The 13,773-nt window shown below is 35.7% G+C and overlaps 1 protein-coding gene across 1 annotated transcript in view; it reads left to right on the forward strand.

Annotated features, from left to right (window-relative positions):
* Positions 1–13,773, forward strand: part of LAMA2 (laminin subunit alpha 2) — a 362,543-nt gene that overhangs the window by 307,837 nt on the left and 40,933 nt on the right. The window contains exons 42-46 of the mRNA XM_069851862.1: positions 1,341–1,457; positions 4,805–4,987; positions 7,644–7,798; positions 9,306–9,449; positions 10,333–10,466. Coding sequence (XP_069707963.1) covers positions 1,341–1,457; positions 4,805–4,987; positions 7,644–7,798; positions 9,306–9,449; positions 10,333–10,466 — 733 coding nt within the window. The remainder of the gene's footprint in view (positions 1–1,340; positions 1,458–4,804; positions 4,988–7,643; positions 7,799–9,305; positions 9,450–10,332; positions 10,467–13,773) is intronic.

A 13,773-nucleotide genomic window follows, 5' to 3' on the forward strand; every position in this document is an offset into this window, starting at 1 on the left:
GATGTTGTTGGAGATATTGAAGTACTATTGATACATCTAATTATTGTCTCTTAATAAAAAGAGATTATTTTGGGGTTTGACAAGTATGTGACTATAATTCACTGAGAAACCTCATCTCCAATATGTTTTCCTATCCCAGTATCTACCTGGATAAGTATCCAAAACCTAGTTTTTTGTTTTAAATAACATGTTACATATCTGAAGGTTACAGTTATACTTTGTATCCTGAACTGTTTCTACAATTTATTCTTCTCTTCCTGCTATCAAACACGGTGATGTTGAATTAGTTTCCTAGCAGAGCATTCCTTTAAGGTAAGAAATTACCACTGTCTGTTCCAAAGAGTTCCATGTTGATACAAGGAAATGTTGAAAAATGCCCCCTAAGACAGTAATTTAAGCATTAACCACCATTTTCTTTGCCAAATTTTACTTCTAAATTTTGAAATAATGTCTACTTAAATAGCCATAAAACGTAGTTGGAATCTCACTTTTGAGAGTTTGAAAAATTATTGCTATGCTGGGTATTGTTCAAAAAAACTCCATAATTTTTATTCAAAGCAACTGCTGAAGAACAGGAGCTTACCTGCAAAGCATAATAGCAGTTTCACCTGAAATGTACTGAATACTACACACCTGTGCATTTGACTTGGACTAGTTCTTAGATTTGAGCAAATTCTTAGCTTTGAGTTTTATTTACTAGGTGGGCTTTAAATAAAAAAAAATAGTATGTTTATTTCATAATAACCTATTATTAGTGTATTCTCATATTGATGATCAATGCCAGGGTGATCCCATGTGTTTTCCTTAGATGTTATGTCAACATTGGTTATCTTTGAGAAAATCTGAAAGAACTGGGCTCTGGCCAGTTTAATTGCAATAGTAAGCTGACCTAATCCATCTTGCCTCTTTCATGTTACGTTCAACTCACTCATCCCAAAAAAAACCTTGAAAATTTCAATAGTAGTAACCTAGGAATCAAAACTGTGACTAAACATCAGACTTGCCCAATCCATCAGTGGGTCATTGTGTGAATTTGCATAAATCATAACATATGTGATTGTCATTTTTCTTCTTCTCTCTGTACACTTCAGGAAAATACTTGATAAGTATACAGCAGTGCAAGGAACTCAAGAATTTAGATACTATAGAAGCAGGGAACTTAAAGAAACAGAAGATTATCATTGAACCCTACAACCAGTTTTACTGGACTTTCTTATTTACACAGTACAATATCTTAATGATAAATGGCTTTCTCGTTGCTATCCATTTTAAATTATGTACAAAGAAAGGATAGTGGAAGCAAATAGTTAAAGCTTCTGTACTATGTTAACTCTTTATAGAAAAGACGGATGACCTGGACGGCATGCGGAACAGGCTGAAAGATGCTGATGAGAAGAATTCCATTCTCCTGAGAGCTTTGAATGAAACCTTAGGAAAGCTGTCAGCCATTCCTAATGGTGAGCTGGAAAAGTGCTGCCACACTTGACTCATCCTTGTTTTTTTGTTTCTTTTTCCATCATTTAACATCTGTCTGATTAATCTTTGCCTGTGTCCATGCTCTGTCCACTTTGACCATCGTCCACTGTAATAAGATGAAGATGAGCAATGTCAGAGAGAGAACTGAACTGAAAACAGTTACATATTATCAGTTTTTTAGTTTGGAAGCACAAAAGGTACCACATTCCTGCAGTTTGAAAACGTTTCAGAAAGACATTTATTTTTGATATCAGGAATTATGGTACAATCTGAGACAAGCAGTCTTTTTCTTAAACATGAAAAGTCTTTTTTATGAAACCACTGTTTAATAAACCATTATAATTTAACCAGTATAATTTAACCCAAGAAGAATAAAGACTTACTGACTTTATAGAGAAAGCATGATGAAATTTGCCAGGTATTATCTTACCTTTCTATCACACTGTCATTGATTCATTCAACAGTAGTATTTCCAAGAACATTTTGGTGTTGTGTATGTTTTTCAGACTGTAAATTGCTTAGAATTGGAAGAAGCTTTCCTCAATGAACTCAGAAGTGTGATGTGCATTTGTAATTCTGTAGAGCCAAAGAATTTTGTAGAAGTCTGTGATACATATTAAAGTCCCAGAGTCCTGGAATGTTAGCTGCTTTGCCTTGTGATAGCAAGAGAAAGGGAGTTACAGCATAATTTCATTATTATGGACAGTGATAAAGTGGATGTTTGTTTTAGAAAATAAAAAGGTTTTATCAATGTGATTTGCTACAACTTTTCTCTCCAAGGAGCATTTCATAGACTGAAGACATGCCTTAAGTAAAGTCTCTAAATAAAATCGATATTCTGTCTGATTTGTGATGGTCTAGAAGGTTTAGACTGCAAGTGAAAACTTGGCATGAAAAACAATTTACTTTTCATCTTGCACATTTTTGTGGCTTTGAGATTCCAGATAACTGAAAAGTTTGATTTAGGTTTAGTAGTTCTTGAAATCAGGCATTCACAAAACTTGTTTTAATATTTCATGCTTGTATCGTTTCCCAGGTTTCAGCCACAGGTATTGGCATGTCTGTTTCTCCTCTTATACACAGATAGACATCCAAGTCAAAAAAATGGACCTCTAAAAGGCCAGTTGACTTCAGGACACAGAATGCTAAATACAAAACAAGTAAAAGAAATATGAAATATGCAACCATTAGCAATGTAATAAATTCTTGTCAGATTAGAGTTACAGAGTGCTTGCTCTTGGGACAAGGACACTCATAAAAGCAAGCAGGTGTATATTAAGAATGAAATTTAGAACAAATGAATGGCATGTATAAGAAAATGCAGTTAGTTTTCCAACAGAGAAGTAACCTATGAGGATGGGGGAGGAAAGGGCCTTGTCATATAATCTTCAAGGATTCAAGAAAGTAGAGAGCAGCTAAACTAATACTTTTGTGCCCATGCTATACTAGTAGCCAAATAAAAGCAGAAAGATTCAAAATGGGATACATAGGTAGGTTGCCTTAGGACAAAGACCCACACGTGCAGAGATAGGCATAATTTAAAGTGTGGCTGAAAATAGATACATTTTGTGTGACCAACAGAGTGAAGTTCTGCAGTAACTCCAGCTTTCACACACCTGTCAGAAAGTTGTGTGATCTCTGATAATAGCCTCAGTAAGAGATACTTAGATATGGGGGAAAAAAGGCAAACAGAGCCTCTGTTCTTTCATTTGTCAGTACTGATGATGATAAAGGTTTATTAAAGGTTCAGTTGTATTTTCAATATGCACTTGTATTTTGGGGTGCTTTTCAGAGTCCAAACCTCAGAAAAATTAGTGGGGATGTTTGGACCACAGGTGTAATATAACTTTACTGAAGAAAGTAAAAAGGGTCATGTCACTCTCCAGTGTGCAAGACAAAGCCATCAATTCTGTTTGGCCTTATGAAGCATCATGTGCTTCTCAGGCCACAGGCTTGATTGCATTAAATTTTCCACAGAAGGAGAAGGACCTACCTAGGAGACCATTTGGAAAACTATACTGTTGATCCCTTGAAATGGAGAAAATGTCCATGTTTCCCATGTCCTTACACAGTCACAGAATCAGGAATGTAGAATCTGCTTCAAGCAAATGCTGATATAAGCTAACTCATCAACTATCTTTTAGTCAGAAATCGAAAGAAATCACAAGCTCCTGTGCCTCTCCCACTACTGCAATGCAGTCAGTTAACTTCACAGCCTACCACAAGAAGCTCCATTCAGCGTGACAAGTGGCACTGTCTGTGCAAAGTTGTTTCAGACATGTGCAAAGTTGTTTCAGACATGTCCAAACTTCTGAGCTACACTCCAAAATTCTCATATGACTCAGGGACGTGAGGTTACCTTGGAGAATACAAGGGGAAAGCAACTCCAAGAACATTTTCACAGAAAGCAGGTGGCAAAGCAGATTCCTGGGGGTCCTGCAACTCGACTGTGGTGTGGAAGCAGACTGGGAGTTCACATGGGTTCCCTTGCAAGCTGGAGCGTCCACTACAACATTTTCTGTGTGCTCACTTCCTCCCATCTGTGGGAATTCAGAAAATTTGGCAGCGTTGTAGCCCAAAACAAACTGTACTGCTAACTCGTCATGTGACGTAATTCCAACTTGGCAACAGCACCTGAGCTGCTCAACAGCTGCATAAGTTTTAAAGCAATTTAATTCACTAACACAGGATTTGAAAAATACCTACATGAATACTTAGCGATCTGTTTTGTGAGTTATCCATAGCAGAATCAATAATATTCCAGGCTTGAATGTTTTCATTTCCTTTTTGCAAGCAGAGAGGTGGGGCAGCATTAGACCAATTGTTTTGCTCAAGGTCACCAAGAATGTCTATGATTTATGTGATTCGGTTAATGGACCTTTGGTCTCCTGATTCACAAGATAATTTTTCACAATTTCAGCTGAAGCACATGGAGTTAAATATCTGTACTCTGCACATCAGAACATTGGAAGTCCTATTTCTATTAGATTATATCTGACAGTTGATCAGAGGTTAGCCAATGAGTCAACAGCAATAACAAAATTACACAAAAATTTACCTAATAAAAATTATTTTTCCTTTACATACAAATGGGGCTGGAACATTTTCTCTTCTTGAGGTGCAGTTGGTATCTCACAAAAGACATAAACGAACAGATTCTGCAGGAATGTCGACTAGGAATGTCTTACTACATGTGAAGCAGCAGCTCTCAAAAAACTACACAACACTATTTAAGATGGTAAAATTTTAACCCAAGTTTATTCTTAAGGTGTATGAAGGAAACTTCTATACTCTAGGCAATCATTTCAATATCCCTTTCTTCCTGCAGATACAGCTGTAAAGGTACAGGCAGCCAAAGACAATGCAAGACAAGCGAATGATACAGCAAATGACGTCCTGGCTCAGATTAAAGACCTCAACCAGAATCTCCTTGGCTTGAGAAACAACTACAGTAAACTTGCAGATGATGTGGCAAGAACAAATGCTGTTGTGAAAGATCCTATCAAGAATAGTAAGATCTTTTTTGGCTTGTTTGGCGGTGGGTTTTTTCAATTCGTGGTATTAATTTCACATCTCAAAATGAAACAGAGACACTCTAGAATTTCACTCACATAGCATTACTACAGTATGCTGGGATAAAGGAATGTATCACTTCTATTTTCTGGACTTTATGTATAAAAGAATTTAAAATCTTAAGGAATGCTGCTAGCAGTCGGAACAAAGCTAATGTCAGCAGGATGAACAAGTAATGGATAGATTTGTTCTGCAGTCTACTTTTTAAAGTATTTAGGAGGTAAATAATCAAAGACTGACTGACAATTCACCCCTTGATTCAAGCAGAATTCCATACTCTAACCTTGTCTTCAGTCAGGCAGATAATCAGCTCATGAAGTTCATGACTTCTTTCATATACATTATTTTTTGGTAGAAGAAAGAAAAAGAGGAGATTCTGAGAGTGGTTTATTGTATGCTTCTTTTTTTTTTCTGACAGTGAATTCTGTTATCAAATGTGACAATTGCTTTAGCATTTTCATTTTCATTATGATGGATAAAATTGAATTCTAAATTACAGCACATTTTTTGGTAGGTTAATAGAACATGTCATATAGGAGTATATAGCCAGGGCTGACCACCGTACCAGATTGTCTTTACAAGATTACCGAAGGACTAATTTTCAGCTAACCTGGGCTCCCCACATTGTTATCAGCTTGATGAAGCTGGGCTGGGCACCTAAAACATCCGATCTAGGGCATTGTTATTCTCTTTCTGTGGACAAGTATCCTCTCCAAATTGTGTCTGTACCAGTGTAAAGTTAATCCCCATGATTGATTGTAACTTCCTGCCTAGGGCAAGTGCCTGATTCCTCTCTAACTGAGATATGTGTATGAGCCCTAGGTATGAGCCCTATCAGGCAGAGAGACCCATATTAGTTTAGACAATATGAAAAGCAGTTATTCATTGAAATAGCATGGTTAGATTATAGTGTGTTATAGAACAAGCAGATCTATGAAGTAATGACCTCTGGCAGGGTAGTGATGAATAACTAAGAAGTGGCCTAAAAGTAGAAATTTCTTGGCAGTGCTGGATCTAGACTAGGCTGTCTGTCCCAGCCCACGTATTCTAATGTTATGTGTACATTAGCATTTTAGTTGAGGTTAGGAGCAATAATTTTGGAAATGAATCTCTTGGTTGTTCCCAGTCAGCATTAGTTGGCTTACATTGAGAAGTGTTCTTAACACTTGCAAACTCCCATCAGATAAAGCTTAACTGGAAGATGTTGTCCAGAAGTACGCTTTTACCACTCTCCAACAATGGTTACTGAAAGTACAGAATGAGATTAAAGTAAATGCAGAGTAAACCACTCTAAATGTGTATAGATAGTATGTTGGCACTCACGACTGCATGCTGAAGTAGGCATAGTTTCTTGTATATCAAAATTCAGACTCTGAATTCTCATTATACAGATATGCGATATATAAAAGGTAATTTTTTTGTTAGACTAATCCTGTCCCTTAACTTACTTTACATTTGTATTTAGATCTTCATAACATTTTCTTACATTATCTTCTGTTTTCTTCTCTTTTCTTTATTATCTTGCCTACAGAAATCAGTACGTACATTTTCTTTCTTGCTGCTTTTATTGTGCCTTTTCCAGTAAATGATGGTTTATTGCTTAGCACCAAAGCTTCTGCATGATGTTCTACATTTCACATTCATTGAATAGTTAAATAGTTACTTTTTAAAGGGTCTGAGATAAAGTGACATAACAAGTTTTACATATATGAAACCTTAAGAAGCATCTTGAGGGTTTGATATCAATGTCTAGGTGGCTATTCAGAAACTAGATATCCAGACTTTTATGCTTTATTATTATAATTAATATTATGTTGTTGTTGTTATTATTATCATGCAATATGCATTTTTCTGGTAAATGTGGGTTTGTCTTCAGTGTCATCCACATGAACTTATACCCTCACACTAGCCAAGTGTTGCAATCCTTAGATCTGATGATGAATTGTCAAACAGAGGATATTGTTCCCTAATTGCATGTTGAGAGGCAAAAAAGTCATTTGAAGCTTAAAGAAAAAGAGGCAAAAAATATCCATGTGAAATTAAGTTCACCTGAAAAAAAAGAAAACATTTGCAATTTACTGCCACTGTTCTTTAATCTACTTTCACTACACATACAGAATTTTAAACTTGCCAGAATAAACACTTTTTCTAGCTGTGACCATTATAGTTAACTGAAGAACTGATTTCTAACCCTGTTTCATAAATTACTAATGGAAACTAACCAGTTTTCATTAATCTAACCTTTTTCTTCAAAACTGAATTTTAAAAAAAATATAGTAAATATTTTATTCATAATATTTTGCTACAGGAGGTCTTTTTTTTTTGCTATCATCCTGACCTGAAGCATAGTTACTGCTTCAAAATCCTGCTTTATCACCTGCATTTGCTATTATTGCTACTTTAACTTGATTCTAAATATCCTAAAATTATCTTATTCTGTTCAAGTAGTGTTGTGGTCTGTGTGTACCCTCATTGTAGCATATGCAATCACCTGAGTATTGTGTATGCAGAATTTTCTTGGACTTTCTTATTGCAGTGTATAATTATTCTTTGATACTATTCTCTAAAATTCTGCTTTGTTCTTTCTTATGAAGTTGCTGATGCAGATTCCAGTATTAAAAACCTAGAAAAGGAAGCAGATCGTCTGCTAGATAAAATCAAGCCAATCAAGGAACTTCAGGATAACTTAGGGAAAAATATTTCTCAGATAAAAGAGCTGATAAACCAAGCTCGAAAGCAAGCCAATTCGGTAAGCCCTCTTTCTCAGTAAGATGACCTTTTAAGTATTGATGGTATTTTATTTTCTGCTTTTCTGTTTCTTTTCCACAGGGGGAATCCTTTCTAATTCTAAACATGTGTGAAGAGAGAAAATAATAATTATAATTTCTCTGACAAACAGAAAATATTATGATGATTTTCTCTATGTATCTTGTTTCTTCATTTAAAATGTACCCTTATTAAATGGGTAACATCTGTAGGAGTGCATCTGGAAAGGTTACTATTTAAGAAATATTGTGAATGGTAGTATAGCAGAAAAGTTACATCATTAGTTTTTTGTGAAAATGAAAGTGTATTTTTTGCCTCACCATTGATATTAAGCCCCCGATTTCATTTCATGGAACTTAGATTACTGAGAATGACACTACCTCATACTCACTGAAATTGCTGACCATATTTGCTTTTCCCGTGGGCTTGACTTTCTTTGTCCAGTAGCACTTCTGAGGATTTGAACTTGAGTTGTGAACATATTTCTAGTCCATTTAAGGAGTGTACTCCTGACTCAATAATAGTCTAAACTCAAGGATCAGCTAGTTAATGACAAGGTTATTCATATTGTGACCTAATGCAGCAAAGGAAAAAAATTTTTGAAGATGATGCTTAAGAAAACTTCCCCAAAAAAATGGTTGGAAAAAGAAGTCTACAGAATAATACGATCCTGGGAAAGAAATGTATTCCATATACTTTAGTAAATTTGCTGGTGATAGAAAGACTACCTACAGTGATGATAAGGGTTTGTTACATTCATCTTCTGTCTGAAGGGTCTGAAGTACTTAACTGCTCAGCATTTCTGAGATAGGGAAATCGTGAGTTTGGCATCACATCATGGACTTTCTTTTTGACGAAGTTTCCCTAAGCGTAAGGTGATACCATTATGTACATCTACTGTAATACATATACTTGTCTAGCTGGAATTGAAATACCATTGTACTGTTGTTATGTCTATACTGGCATTATGAAGGCAAATATTATACTGTTTTTATCTGTGCTCAGAGCCTGAGGAAACCAGCAAACATAAACAAATGCGTGTCACTCAGCTATGAAAATGAAACTTAGTTATGAATATCAACTCCATTAGGGGCTATGTAAAAGCAGTAATAGGTACAACTGTTTGTTTAAAAGTAATTGTTAAAAGGTGTCTTAAATAGGCACAATCAAAGATACTGCAAGGAAAAATTAGATCGTCCTGTCTACTTTATAGTAATGTGCTATGATCCTTTAGCAGTGCTGCTTGTTTTCCTGGCTGCATGTTCTACTTGCAGACTATCTCTACTGCTGTAATTCCACTGTTGCTTGCATTAGACCAGTATGTATTCGAGCTATTTTTAATCCATACAGTTCATCCTTTTGAATCTGAGTGCCAGAAGGAGTTTTATTTCCTTTCAATAAACAATCCCAGAAAGAATATTCCATTTCTAAAGGTATTTCTGGAATAATAAGCAGTAAACTGAATTCTTTCTGCTATGCTTTTTTTCAAGATCAAAGTGTCTGTATCCTCTGGAGGCAATTGTATTCGCACATACAGACCAGAAATAAAGAAAGGAACATACAATACTGTCATTGTCAATGTGAAGACTGTAGTTGCTGACAATCTGCTTTTTTACCTTGGAAGTGCCAAGTTTGTAAGTCTATCTCCTGCTTTTCATGTCCGGGTTGGTTAATCAAATCAGACTACTGACAAATACAGATGAGAGAGGCTTTTTTTAAGTCAAGTCCTGGAGACTTCAAAGCAATACTAGGGGGCTTAGGATGATCTAGACGTTTACTGTCTTTGGTATTAATATAGGGACTTCTAAAATATGACCAGCAAATATTTTTTTTTATTTTAACTAGATATGAAATGAGAGACTTGTACATGGACTATATTAGAACTCTGAAATTCACAGTGCATCCAGGGTAATTTGTGGGATTGGTTCTGCGTTTCCCCTTGGGAATGAAGTAGCTAATCATCTTGCATCTGCCAAAGCTCCTACTTATTGCAATTTTAAGTCAAGGCTACAATTCCAAGCATAATAATCATGAATGATTCCATTTCCCATGAGCCCTGCAGCAGGCACACTTCTAGAATAATCAATAGTAATTCAGTAAATGGGAAAAGTATTCTATTTCCAACACTTTGAACCACGTTTTATTTACATAATACAAAATTAAGGGGCTAGATGGCATCATGTACTAGCCTAGAATCCTGAGATCTTTCCACCATCCAATGGATGTTTCACAGACATCACTCTGAGTTAAATCCTTCTTTTGATGGCTACAATATTAACATTTCTGTAACTCTGGCAGCCATTAATTGCATATCACTGATATAAGTAATTCACCTTCTTTGGCTTAAGATTCTTTATTTGAAACAATGAAAGCAGGAAAATAAGAATCTCATTTTACATCCCACTGACTGTATATGGGCTTCTGATGCTTACTGTGACCTTCTGAAATGTGAAGAGTTCTGGAAAACTTCCTTTAATTAAAGATGAGATTGCCTCTGCTTTCATATTTTATATATAGACTGACTTCTTGGCCATAGAGATGCGCAAAGGCAAGGTGAGCTTCCTGTGGGACGTGGGATCTGGTGTTGGACGAGTGGAGTATCCAGATCTGACCATTGATGATGGTTTTTGGTACCGGATTGAAGCCTCCAGGCAAGTATTTATGTCACTTCCAAGGCATGGTTCCTAAAGAAAAAATGGCTAAATTTAACAAGTTCTACTTCTAAACCACTGTCTGCAAGTTGGCATACACCAGGTTTACGTAAAAATGTTTGCTATGTTTGAAAAGTCAAGTTTATTTTAAAAAATTATATAACTATGGAGAATTCTAGTCTGGTTTAATGAAGGCTTTTGAACCTATGTCCAATAGTAAAAAAGTGTATACAGTACAATTACTATTGAAATGTCAGTTGTTCTCTGTTGAGAATTTATTTTATGTATTTCCCCTCTAGCATCAACAATCTATGACTGCTTATATTCCCTTTTGTTTACCTATGACTCTATCGATTCTCTTCTTCAACTAGCTTCCTTTTAAAATCAGTTAGAGGTTTTGGCACTCAAATAGATAAATACTATTCTTTTCTCCTTGGATTTCAAAGAGGAGCAGCTTTTCTGAATTTCTGCTCTCGATAAGTACTGCAAATGAATCGTCTGTCATACACCAGTATCTCGATTCTTACTCTAAATGCTATTTCCATAGGGAGAATATCTCTTCAAACTAAAGATATTTTAAAAGATATGGTGCACAAATAGTCAAGGATTAAATATTCTGGAAAGTTAAACTATACTTTATAATTTGAGATGAGCTGTTGAATGCTTTTGAACTATAGAAATATCTTAATATTAAAATTTGTTGTTTGAAGCTTTTTTCCCATACAAATAGCAAACATATGACATACCGTGTGGTAATTACAGCACAAGGATTAGATAACTTCATATGCTTTATCTTCTGCTTCTGAACAGCTCTTAGTAATTTAGATAATATCATCTATACTGCAATTTGATATGAAGCTGAGCAATTCGTCTTGCATCGTTATGGTTAATTTCACATAGTATTAAACATAGAACCAATAATAAAGTCAGAAAATGGGAGAAAGGAAACAAAGCATTCTAATTCAGGTTACATGCGTGGCTCTCAGAGGAGAAATTGCATCCAGTTTGAATAACTCAGTAAAATCACAGAAATCAGCTATTCGGAGCAGAGAATTAAACGAAATTATGGTACCATCTCCAGAAGCTGGCTTAGTGAAACTTTATTGCTAGGAAAATACAAACTGGGTTACGATACAAATTGTTGACATTTTGACTTGTTCGTATTTTGAGTACTAAAATAGCTTCATGACACAGTAATGCCAGACTTTTGTTTACAAGAAAGCTGCTTCAGCAGAATATGGAGCCAGGACACGGTATAAAAATTCACACATCCTACAAAAGCTCATTGCCCATTAAGCTAGTTCTTCTGGATATATAGTCTTTGCATGCCCTTAGTTTTGCACAAGCTGCTGGATCAGCAATTTAGAACAATTACAGCTTCACAAATCTGAAGTACAGTGCAGTGTTTAGGAGAATTACATTGCAGAGACATTAGTTGGATTTGTGGTATTAAGATGAAGAACTCAGGACTGGATTTGCATTCTTAAGACAGATCTCATCAATCTTCTGAAACCCTACTGAAGATTCTTCAACTTTAAACATTTTAGTCCATTTGATAACTGTCTTCTCACTCCCTTTGTAAGATGTTGGAGAGCTTTACTGTTTTCATTCCCTTACTTTTTTTTCCAAACTTCTGCTCAGTTCCAACCACAGACTTTTTCAGGAATCTGACCGAGCTGCCTTAATACCTGAAGCAGAGCATCCACTTAGCATGGGGACATATGAAACTGGCCTACTGAATTTTGCCATAGATTTCAGTGGTAACAGGCACTGACACGCAGTCGTAATGATGTGGTAGGTGTAAAGGCTGACAGCAGTTCTTAATTGAGGGCTCCAAAGGGGCCTTAAAGGAGATGCAGTGGCACAGAGGTTGTGATATTCTCAAGGTCACTCAGCATACTGTGTGAAATCTAAATATGTAAAACCCAACTGTTCAGTAATGATCAGAGACATTCAGTTCAGTTAACCTCTGCACCAAAATTTCCAACGTGTTAAGACTAAATTGATAATTACAGCATTTGTTTTCCAGGAACACTTAATTTTCATCATCTTTTTATTTAAAGCATACTAATACTTCTCATTGTATTGTATACACAGAAGTTATGGATTTTTTTTTATGTAATTGAAGTAAAATTTGTTTATTCCTATAGGAATTCCTATAGAGATTCCCTGTACTTTAATTTTACAGGAATTTAACAAATGTCACTTACAGAGTTATTTGCCTGCTTACAGAGGCAAATCTGATTGGTATCAAGAACTGCAATCAATCAAAGTATCAATGAACAAAGGAAAATCTGGCATAATAGTATATGACAAAATGATTTAAAGTAGGTTTGCAATATACAAACAATGTCAGTTTGGGGAAACAATCAAATGGATGACAGAATATTTTTGGAACTCACTAGATCAATGAAAGAATGTCACTTAACTTCAGCAGGCCTCAGTTTGGGGCAGGACCTGATTAGTTGTGATTTTAATCAAATACGATTTAAGTATTACCATTGTTTTAATTGTTAATGACAGAGTAAGCAGCACTCTCCCTTTGAGGACAAAGGACATGAATCACAAAATCACTGTAGACAGATCCAGCCCAGCTCAGCAAGAATTTGGTTTTAAACTGCTGTGGCATATCTAAGCTGTACTTTCCACTGAAGATTTTCTGTGCTCTCAAGGGGTCAAGGAGCAGAGGTTTCTAAGTGGTATTTTGCAGTCTAGTGTTGATGACTTGCAAATTTACATAATGCCTCTCCTAAAGTGCAAACTCTGTATGCACAGCATTACACAAATTTTTCAGATAATCAGACCCAAAATGCTGATACGTCTTCTACAAGCCACCAGTTTTGCAAGAACTGACTATTACTAGAACGATATCTTCGAACCTGATGACTTGTCATGCACAGGAGAGCAATGTCTTTTCACTGTTAAGTTATCCAAGTTCTTTCTTCAAGCTCATTTGCCCTCCCTAAATAAGAGAGAATTATTTATGGAAGAGACTCTGTTGTTAGCATTTCAGTCTGAAGATGAAAGGCATCAGTGCTATTTGTGACATACTAAAAAGTGCCATTCTACTCAGTGACTTCTGCATTATTGCACTTGGATATTTTTAAACTGGAATCTTGATTTCAGCACAATATATATAGAAAGTGCCAATGACTTTCTTTCAGAAAGCATGAAACTTAAGCAGTCTAAAAAAACATCTTTAGCTACTATTAGTCTTTCACCAATCACTACACTGAGAACTTTTATCCTTTAAAGGAGTTCCTGTAAGTACACCTCCTGGAAAAAATAAGGTGAGAATTTGGAATTT

Source organism: Phaenicophaeus curvirostris, chromosome 2 (assembly GCF_032191515.1).
Source record: "Phaenicophaeus curvirostris isolate KB17595 chromosome 2, BPBGC_Pcur_1.0, whole genome shotgun sequence".
NCBI classification, from domain to species: domain Eukaryota; kingdom Metazoa; phylum Chordata; class Aves; order Cuculiformes; family Cuculidae; genus Phaenicophaeus; species Phaenicophaeus curvirostris.